The sequence below is a fragment of the Dermacentor silvarum genome, chromosome 6 (genome assembly GCF_013339745.2).
Source record: "Dermacentor silvarum isolate Dsil-2018 chromosome 6, BIME_Dsil_1.4, whole genome shotgun sequence".
Classification (NCBI taxonomy): domain Eukaryota; kingdom Metazoa; phylum Arthropoda; class Arachnida; order Ixodida; family Ixodidae; genus Dermacentor; species Dermacentor silvarum.
The window spans coordinates 143,347,601-143,358,227 of record NC_051159.1 but is presented as its reverse complement, the minus strand read 5'-3'; the positions used below and the strand labels follow the sequence as shown (position 1 = coordinate 143,358,227).

Sequence of the window (10,627 nt, the reverse complement as noted above, 5' to 3'; positions counted from 1 at the left end):
TAAGCATGTCAAATGGTGATGCTATAAATAATGAAGAAACTACAATCAATCGGGCAGTTGCACGAAACTAAGGCAAATTCAATATGCCGAAGTTGCAACAGTGTTTCTATCATGAGGGCTTGCAGTCAGGTTACTGCTGCTTCGTTCACACTGTCAGGAATAAGAGACCTCAGATGATGCCCTTGTTACCTGCTTTTAAGAGACAGTTGAAACATAGGTGAAGTTCGTGGCGAAGACTAGTACGATTCTATTGATGAAAGCATAGGTATTGCTGCTCCAGTGCGCGCTACTGTTCCGGGTTTGACGGCAAGAGATGCAGTTGAAAGTCTGCCATGCTATTTTGAACGTGAGGACTGTGCAGAATGTTTTCGCTAATGAACACACCTTTGTGCAAATGAAGCTCCAATATATAAAGCAGGGCACACTAATGTCTTTGTTTATTATCACAGTAGTATAAAAACCCTCGGACACTTTTTGAATAAATACACTTTTATGTCCCTCGCTTCAATGAAACTTCGGATAAACGGATCACATTTTTCTGTACCTTTGCGTTTCGTTAAAGCGGAGTCTACTGTATATCTATACAATTAATAGTACACACAGTAATCTTCAACGACAAATTTATTTGCAGAAGCGTTGAGAAGGGGGACAACTAAGGTAGGTAAGCAGTTTTATTTATTGGCCAACTTCCGAATGAACAAATAAAAAAAGATCATGTGGAAAAGAGGGGCATTAACTTTCTGGTTGTGATCCATAGTACGAGATGATCCATAACGTGGCCATTTCCCAGTAAATTTTTCCGGTGTGGATTATAAATACATGAACAATGAAAAATGGATACATCTTTCTGCTTAGAATTCGTTTGCCATTGAAGTGTGTGAAACTTAGTGTCGAATCCCAGATGCAGTAGTGGGCTAGCTGTGGTGAAGAGGGCAATTTCATAAGTGTATTGTGAGGTGAGCATAACTAAGAAGCAAAGACCATGAGTATGAGTCATAAGGGTTGCAATTGCAACCCACTTCTTGATAAACCAAACTAGGCAAAGAGAGAGAAAAGTTTGATACGAAATGCAGAGGTCAGCCTGAGGTACATTTGCACTTCTGTTTTGAACAAGACATCGTGCCTTGCGTGACCTGCGAGAATGCTAGAAAGCAAAGCACAGAAACTCGCAAAGCTTACAAATATTTACACACACATTTTGGGCATGCAGCACTCGTGAATGATAGTGCCCACTGCCTCTCTCTCTCTGCTTAGGCGCTTGCTTACATTTTTATTGTGCAATATATTTTAATGTGCATTATGGCTGTGCAGCATGAACTGTTAACAAAGGCGCTAACTGTTTTCACGTCTTTAAGTGACACATGCAAGACACAGTAACTATGGCCATAGCCTTTTAAGTCACGTTATCTACGTCTCCACTTGCGGTGTTTGAAGAGTCTGAACTGACACTGAGGTTCTGTAAGGCACTTGCACTGCTCGATGGACTGAAGAATGGTAGGGCATTTTTACTTGTACCGCTTGATGGACTGAAGAATGGTAGGGCATTTTTACTTGTACCGCTCGATGGACTTGAATCCTGCAAGGGGTGGTGATCTCGCACGAACGGCCTTTTGAAGGCGATGGCTCTTCACCAAGCCTCGCACCTTGCTGTTCGTAGTCATTTGGAAGAATCTTGTTGAAACACAAGTCTGCTGGCACCTGCTCAAGAGCTCGGCGTTCTCGTGCTGGACCACAATCTAAAGCATTGTCCTCACGTTTTTTCACTGCTGCGTTACATCTGGCTTTTGTAGGCGGTTGCGAGTACGAAGGCTTCTCATTGAAAACGCTGGGAACCACGCCTTTCTTCAGTTTTCGTGTCTTGCATCCTTCTTTGAAATCGGACACAACGAAGTGACGACTGCAGACAGTGGAGTAGCAGGACGTGAAATTGGGAGTCCAGTTATCTCTTGATATGAATTTTAGCCACTTCTGTCGAAGGTCTGCATCACTCGGAATTTCATGAAATGAAATGCCCGGGATCTTGTTCCCGCTGTACGATTTGCAGCGAGGTACACAGCAATAAGGCATACCACTGGGTTTCAGGTCGCACAGTGCTCCAATAAAAACCTTAAAATAACACAACGCACTTATACTGACCGCAAAGTTCCCGCTTCGGCCTGAAGCGTCTCGTTGGCGCTGCTGCGATTTACTCTCAGTCCAACGCCAATACACTACCGCTTGCTGCACCAGCCGGAGGCAAGCATTTTCTTTGAAAGCCAGCGAACGAGGCAAGCAGGCTATGTTACAGGTGTAGACGAGCACGGTAGGCTAACCGTATGCGCGCTGTGGTACTACACTTCAACACTGTAGCTGTTGCCCCGTAAACTAAACTAAAAGCCCCTCCAAGCATTTTCCGCAGTGCTGACCAACGCGGTATTACAGAGGCTAGAATATACTTAGCGGTACTACACTCTAGCATCTATTAACGTCGACTCTAGTGGTACTGTGGCTTTGCCATTGATCTCGCTCGCTATGGCTTACATCACGACCGGCCGGTCGTGGCTTACGTGTGGCCAGTGTGGCTTAAATCCAACTGCTTCCGACTTTTGTCTTGTGTGTAGGGCGTCTAAATCCATCGCAAGCCAATCGATGGGCTGTGTTGTAGCCAGTTGTAGCTGTTGTGAAGATGGCAGCTGCCGGCAACGTCGAAGTTGACTTTGGTGAATCTGACTACTCCAACAGAGATCTTTTTTCTGTAATTGCTCCACCGGATGAAGGTAAGCAATCGCCAGTATTTCCCACGAACGCCGTTTTTTTTTTTTTTTTTTAATGCTTCGCGCCGAAGCTTGTGTAGTCGTCGCTTGGTGCGCTACTCCCGACTTTCGTTCCGAGTGTGCAAGAAACAATCAGCCTAACCTTCATAAGCGTTATCGTTAGTAAATCACAGGGGAGAGCTGTCAATGAACTCTAAATAAGTGCTGTATTTGAAAGATACGTTTTGGTATTGTGCTTTTGCTGCGCTTGTGATGCCAAAGTAAATGGCTGTAAACAGACGCGAAAGTGGCACGTAGACGGTCCAGAGTGCCTGGGAAAAAAAACAAACTGAGAAACATAATGGCGTTCTTTATTCTCCTGCCGTTTTAACACATTTATTATTGTTACGGCAGATGTGTAACTTCTTTTCTGGATTCCTTTCCTGAAGAACAAAAACCGAACGCGCTTAACATTTCTTTCCGTGCATCATATTTTCAGCTGACGCCTGGAGAGAAAACGCGGACATAACCTCATATGTGCAAGAACTGAGCTCGTACGACGTCCAAAGGCTAAGTACGGACGCCGTTATCTTTCGATATAATTGGAGTTGTCATATGAAAAAAAAAAAAGTTTGATGCAAGATTTCAACGAGAGTGGCAATGTTGGCTTGTTGGTTGTTCATCCTGAAACGAAAAAGTTGTAGCGCGGACAGGGAACAAGGACACGAGGAGGCACATAAAGAATACACACGAAGGGCTATACATTTGCGGCCTTGCACATTTCTTCGGCATTTTGCAGGTCCAGGCCCTTGTTGCCAAGTAACTTCTCTCAGAGCTTTCCATTATGTATACTAAAAACAATTTGGTCTCTAATCAGAGACTCTTCAAGTAAGCTAAAGTTACAAAACTTTGTTGCTTACCTTTTTAGTTCCCATAGGAACCGCTCAAAAGGCTCAGCCTCTTTCTGTACTCGCAAGCGAGAAATGAGTCTCTCGTACACTTCATTTCCCTGGTCGATGCAGTATTCTTCAAACTTTTGCAGTAACGTGTCATAATCTTCCTTGCTCTCACCTTCAGTGAACGAGCATTTGTCGAAGTCCAGTGCCTAATCGCCCACAGTACTTAGAAGAATAGCTGTCTTGAGTGCTGAAGTTCTCGCCTTTAACGTGCAGCTTCTGCTTTAAAACCATCCAGTCTTTCCATATGTTGCCGGACAGCTATAGTGGTTCTGGGGGCCTGATGACGTCCATACTGGTAGAGGGAAATCACTTCTGACACCATCTTTCTTCACACAATTTGAAGAGTAGCATGTGTAAGCCTTTGTTCCTTGTCTACGCTACAACTCTCTCATTGCAAGATTTCAAATATTTGGTTTTTTTCTCTGTCTCTCGCTTTAATTGGGTTGTTTGCTACTTACTGCGAACCAATCGATGTCAATCGTTATCGAATCATTCTTCGTCGTAATAGTTCATTACAAGAAACCTTGTAGCTTGTATGAAAAAAAAAATTAAGGTACGGTTCAATATGGCTTGCATGTTGCTATGTACCCAGAACTAGAACAATATTTAAATAAAAAGAGAGGGCAAATTAGCTAGTTACTTACATATGTACCGCAACATTTGCGAACAGATTTTAAACTGTCATTTTACAGTTGAAATAATAACATTTGCTATATGGCAATACCAGAAGCATGTCTACCTCATTTCTCATTAGGCTATGGCCAAATATAGAACACATCTCAGTTTAGTCTTCTAGGGGATTCTCTGTGCTCTTTGTTGATCACTTGTCTAGTATAACAGTTCTGCAAACTGCCACTAGTGTCACTAGGGTCAATATATAAAATGTACACAGGGCATTCTTCAACTGAGTTCTGTGTCATCACAGGTTTCACTAACAATTTATAAACTTCTGTGAGCACCATAACTTAATGCATGCATGCCCATAACCTGAAACACATGGGTTGACTTGCACCTCTGTTCTAAAACACAACCTTTAAACACACAGCACACCTCAAAACTACTCGAACTTCATAGAAACTGTCTTGCCACCTGCCTTTCTTTTTTCCTTCATGGCCGAAATGCTGCCAACATTGTAGCACTGGTGCTGGAAAAATGCCTTTTGTGTAGCGGCATCTTGAACTACCTCTGCCTCGTGCTCGCTGATGCACAAGGCAGAGGGTACAAGTGAAGCATTGGTACCCGGAAAAAAACCAAATTGTTGGAAGTTAGCGCCGTGTCTGTGTCTTTCGTGTGCCTTCTTGCGTCCTCATCTGTATGCGCTGCTATAGTACTCCACGATAACTACACAGTTACCCTCTTATAGATTTATTATCATTGTAAATTCATAGGCTGTCACACAATCATGACAGGAGTAATGTGGACAAATCAGTGCTTCCACATCCTTTTAAGCTTAATCATGGCTGTTGGGACAGTACACTCACTCCCATTTCAACAGCTGAAGACATTGCTGCAGCTTGTTTCTCACAAATTTGTTGCTTGTACACTTTGTGCCCCGAACAGCTCACGAGCCAGAACGACTGGCTGAGGAAAAAGCACTAGTCTTGGAACAAACACAAAAGTTGGCCTTTGAGAATTACAAGACTTTCATTAAGACAGCACAGTGCTCCAAGGACATCTTTAAAGAGGTGAGTGGCAGTGGGAAGCAAATGTAACGGTCTATTGGTCTGTTTGTAATGCATGTTTCACCACATGAAAGAACAACAGCTGTTACAGGCTTAAACAAGTGGTCACCACACTAAAACTACAGTCTTATAACCTGTACTGAGTTCATTTAAGGAATTTTAAAGCAATAGCTGTAATGGGCTCACTTGCCCATGCCATTTTGATGTTGATATGGGTTGCCAGTGACTGTTTCCAGTGGCCCTGAGTGCTTTGCAAGAAGTTTATGAAGAAATGCTGTTGCCAGTGACCCTAAGGGCTGTGCAGGATGTTTATGAAGAAATCATTCTTCTGCCTGGCGATGGTTCAAAGTGTGGATACACAGATTGCCATTCAGAGAGTTTAGTTGTCGGCCACTCAGTCTACGCTGCAGTAGAGAAAAATAGCGTGCCTTGAGAGCACTATTGTGCTGCCTGCTGCAATGCTTGGCTGATGCCACACCCTGCAGCTAATCCATAAGCCAGCACAGAGGTAAAACAATTTAAGCAAAGGCAGCAGTAATGAAGGGCTGTATAGGTAAGAGGAGGGAGAAAAAGACGTCTCTCTCCACTTCACCACCGGGGAATGCCGACAGATGAAAACTGCTCGAACTAGAGTAGTCACTGAATTCTTTTTTTTCTTTTTGTCATCCTCGAAAGGAAGTTGCTCATGCACAACTGCATATCTCTAATTTCACTAGTACCACATGAAACAGTTCAAGGCTTACTGTAAATAATATTGAGCTGGCTGTTGTGTCACTGCTTCACAATATTGGTGTAACTGTAACATTTCAATTTATTTGTAGCAAATTTATTTCTTTCCAGAACAGCATCACTGTTTCAAATTGCAAATGTGTCTTAGCAGGAGTCAGGAAAAACAAATGTGAATTCTGCCCCCTCCAGGGTCACTTGAACACCAGACATACTGATCCTGTATTTATTCTTTTTTTCCCCCAATACCTTCATAGTTCAATGTGGTTGAAGGAAAGCTGGATGCTTTGCAAGAGAAGCTTCCAGAATTTGCCAAGAAGTGCCAGCAGTTCAGCCTGCAATCTCAGCAAATCACCACAAGGTCAGTGTTGCAGATATTTTTTTTTTTTCTGTTTATTCGGTTGTGCGCCACTAACAACAAGAGGAAATTCAGGTATTTAACCTGGGCATCAATCCTATACTGCATTACGTGCTCACAAGACTTGGTCACAGCAGTGCAGACACAGGAAAAGGCAACGCAGTTCTTGTCTAGTTCAGACTGGCTGGATAGGAAGTTTAGGAGTTCTTTAATAGACAGCGGTATAGTACACGCCTAACAGACATGTATACAGGGTGTCCCAACTATCATGCACCAAGATTTTAAAATGTGCAAATGCCGCGTAGCTGGACAGAACCAAGGTAATGTTGTTTGCCGTCGCTTAGAGATACTCAGATTATTTTTTGCATTCTGCCTAATTACATAATTAGTCTTAATTAATCAACTTTTCAAATATCATAATTAGATGAAAAGTGTCAGCGAGAAAATTGTAGAGCAACATGAAAAACTCATGATGTAGCTTTCTTTTGCTCAATACTTGATATGCATGCCAAAAGCTCTCAATTCAACAGTGTTGTCATTTTTTTTTTTTTACTTTTGTGGTGAATCCTTAGCTTAGCAGGGTAAGTCAAAAGAAGTGTATGGAAAAGGAGTGTGCCACTTCGTGTGTGCTGCTCTTCAGTGAACCTCTTCGATGCCAATTTGGGTATCTGGGTATGTGTACCACTAGGTGTGTGCCGCTTTTCAGTGAACCTCTTCAGTGAAACTTGGGCAACTAGGTTGAACCTGCGCCACGCGCTGTCCTTATGGCGGGGTCACTAGGTGGCACAGCGTGTGCAGTGCTGGAAGTGCAAGAGAGAAGCCCACCTGCATACACATTTCAGTGGTGGCAATATCGTGTGTTGCTACATTGCTTCAATGCTGATCGCATTAATGTTGACATTCATCGTGAGATAGATTCTACTGGAATTTTTTTATGAATGATGTGATTAGCATTCTTTGGGAATTTCACACAGTTTGTGGTATGTCCATCCATCAGCGTCTAACCTCTTTTACGCCATCTTTATAACCTCCATCTTTATAACCTCTTTACGCCAATGGGTAGCATTGGGATGCTGTGCTGAAGGAAACAGGTTCGAAACCAATCGTAGGACCAACTTGGGTCCAATGGATGCACAGGATGCACAAGCATGTCGTTTTTTTATCTCATGCTGAGGAGTCCCATTGTCGTGTTGAGACACGCGCTAATTAAAAACTGTTCCTGCCACCTGGTGCCTATCCCAGCTCCCCCTGTCATCGGGCAGAAGCAACAGAAAGGGGGAGCTGCACAACGAACATGGATATGATAGCACTTTGAATGTTGACCATGTCGCAGCTCATGCTCAGAAGCAACTACTGTGTTACAACTTCCTCAGGCTGGCAGCGCTGAGGGTCTTGGAAGCGCACTGCTCCTGCGCTCTAGACAGTCGTTATGGGACCTGTACAAGCCCTCACCTTCATTGGCTTCTCGCACACCTCTCAAAAAAGCTTCTCCAAGCTACTTGTTGTCCGTGTTTTGCTTTTTTCATACCATCTGGTCAACTATTAAAAAATATATATGTTGTACCATTAGAAATTAACTTGTTAAGCTTCACCACATTGTGCTGTCCTTTTGTATGTGCAGATGGCGCCAGATGTCCCAGATGCTGTCCAAGCATCCACAGCTGCTGGAAGTGTTGGAGCTCTCACAGCTGATGGAGACGTGTGTTCGCAATGGCTGCTATGACGAGGCCTTGGAGCTGGCTGCCTACGTGCGAAGACTCGAGAAGAAGCATGCCGCTGCCATTCCTCTCATTGCGGTCTGTCTCATTCTGCTATTTCTTGCTGGCCAGACACTGTGGAGGTGCGGCAGCAGCAGCATGAAATTTTCTATACAGTTTGCTATGAATTGGTAGCTTTTCTTATTGTCTTTTTTATCTGCACCTTTGTTGCTGTTCTGTGCCTGCTGATGTGTCAAGATCTATGACAGTACATAGAGTGTGTTTTGCTAATTTTTTCATTGTCTCCCGACCTGATGCCAGTGACAAGTGCAGTGACCACTAGTCACTGCACTTGTCACTGGCACTGTGCATTTGTCACAGCCACTGTGCATTTGGTAGCTCTTTAATCTCATCTTAGTTTTCAGTGTCCCTGTTCAATGTGAGTGAGTGACACGGAGACACATTACCACGGGCACTTGTTTTGTATTTTGCATATTGCTGAACAACACAAGTAACATGGTGTACAGCGGAGAGAACCAGTTAATGAATTAATTTTTCTTTTTTCTTTTTGCGTTGTACTGCTTGCGTTTAAAGATGCACTCTTACCAACTCTCCTTACTATACAAACTTCTAATTTTGTACTTTGTTGTCCTTGCTCAAGAAAGCATTGGTGTTCCGTTATCTCAGAGGTGTCATGGACATAGCCAGCAGCTTCATCAGGTGTCATGTTAACACAAGTTCAGGCCAGCCAGACAGGGGACAAAAAAACATAAGCTTTTAATTGAGCTAACTCGGGCCCACTAATGAAAAGTGCTAGACATCTGCACATGGAAATATGAATCAATGAATCAAGGGAATGGAATAAATGAATAAGTGAGTGGATGCATCAATTCATCTTTCTACCCATCGCAGAGCATTGGCGCAGAAGTCCGCGAGTCCCAGCAGCTGATGCTGAGCCAGCTGGTAGGACAGCTGCGATCCAACATTCAACTGCCTGCATGCCTCAAAGTGATCGGTTACCTGCGGCGCATGGATGTCTACTCTGAAGCAGAACTGCGTGTCCGCTTTCTACAGGTAACACCATGCATACGTCTTTCAGATAAACTTTGGGTACGCTTCTCTTTTGTCACTGTGAAGATTTCACGTAATTTTACTAGCGGCCGCGTACTCTATTAAACGTTCTCCCTTTTTTTTAACATCCCTTAAATTTATCAAGCCTTATGAATGGGCTTGCCCTACTTGCACTGCAGAAACAGGCCACATGTACAGTCTTTGTCAAAAGTACATGAGCTACGTTGCCTGCGACCATCATGCTGACTACAGGCTGTTTAAGTGAGTTCCTGTTGTATACTAAAAGTTCCAATACCCTGGGGAATTAAAAAAAAAATCCTTGTACTCACCATGTAGAGGTCTGGAGTTTCAGGAGCGTCACGGGAATAGCAGAACACAGCCAAACGACATATATGGTGAAGGCACAGAGTAGCCTGGATACCTTTGCCTAAGAGAGGAGAAAAAAAAAAGGAGGAGGGAAAGACAGACAGGTAAAGTCTTTACATATGAGTATACAGTCAACGACCGATTTTCCGGACGCCCGATTTTTCGGACCTGCCCAATAATTCGGACGCCTTCGTGGCACCGCCATGTACCCTATAGAGTCAATGTATAAGAACGTCTAAAATTTCGGACACAAAAAACCTTCACCATCCGATATTCCGGACTTTCTGCCATGACCGCAGGTCCAAAATGGTATTCATCGAAGCCACCACCGGCGTCATTTTAATCGTGTCGCCGCCTCGAACCAGTGCTTTCGCACGCAGATCCACTGACAGCTGTAGCCACCATCATGGCAATGCTAGGCCTAGCTACTCTGACGTTTGCGACCAAGCTTTTTGTTCAGTACCGTGTTCTTCATTAAAACAATTCGCTGCTGTTTGCAATAGCGCCGACTCCGCCTTTGTAATCCTGGCCAATGGCTTCGAAGCTCGAAAAGCATGGTGCGTTGCATAATGCTGGTTCCCGAAAGTCAACTTCGCCTCAATACAGCAGTGTTACCTGGTGAAGCATACACAATTTATTGCGGTGAGGCATACCAAGAGTGGGAAGGGGCAATTGTCACGCGACGGTATATTTTCCTTGATTATACCCGCGTGCACCCGCCATCTCCTATCACCATACAAGCACCGATATGCCTAATAAGTGTACTGACAGGCCTTTAGAGCTATTTCGGACATGCCTGTGGCGATTTGGGCCCGGCAGTGAAAGGCATGCATTCATTTTTTTCAGACTGACTGATTTTTCGGACGTTTTTGCAACCCCTAGGGAGTCTGAAAAATCGGACGTTGACTATTTATGTTGCTGGGCAAACATCTGATGAACTAAAAAAAAAAAACAAATCGAACAGCCAAGGCCAAAGTTGCAAAATGCAAGTGCACTCAAGCATTTTCCAAAAGGAGTTCGGATGAATGATAATGCA

General features: G+C 43.7%; 1 protein-coding gene across 1 annotated transcript in view; it reads left to right on the top strand.

The window, feature by feature from the left end:
- Window positions 1–2,643: 2,643 nt before the first annotated feature.
- The window catches only part of LOC119456122 (conserved oligomeric Golgi complex subunit 8-like), a 34,443-nt gene continuing 26,459 nt past the window's right edge, over window positions 2,644–10,627 (top strand). Inside the window, exons 1-6 of the mRNA XM_037717726.2 lie at window positions 2,644–2,756; window positions 3,232–3,306; window positions 5,252–5,376; window positions 6,357–6,460; window positions 8,079–8,253; window positions 9,067–9,228. Of these exons, the coding sequence (XP_037573654.1) occupies window positions 2,666–2,756; window positions 3,232–3,306; window positions 5,252–5,376; window positions 6,357–6,460; window positions 8,079–8,253; window positions 9,067–9,228 (732 nt within the window). The 5' untranslated portion in view covers window positions 2,644–2,665. The remainder of the gene's footprint in view (window positions 2,757–3,231; window positions 3,307–5,251; window positions 5,377–6,356; window positions 6,461–8,078; window positions 8,254–9,066; window positions 9,229–10,627) is intronic.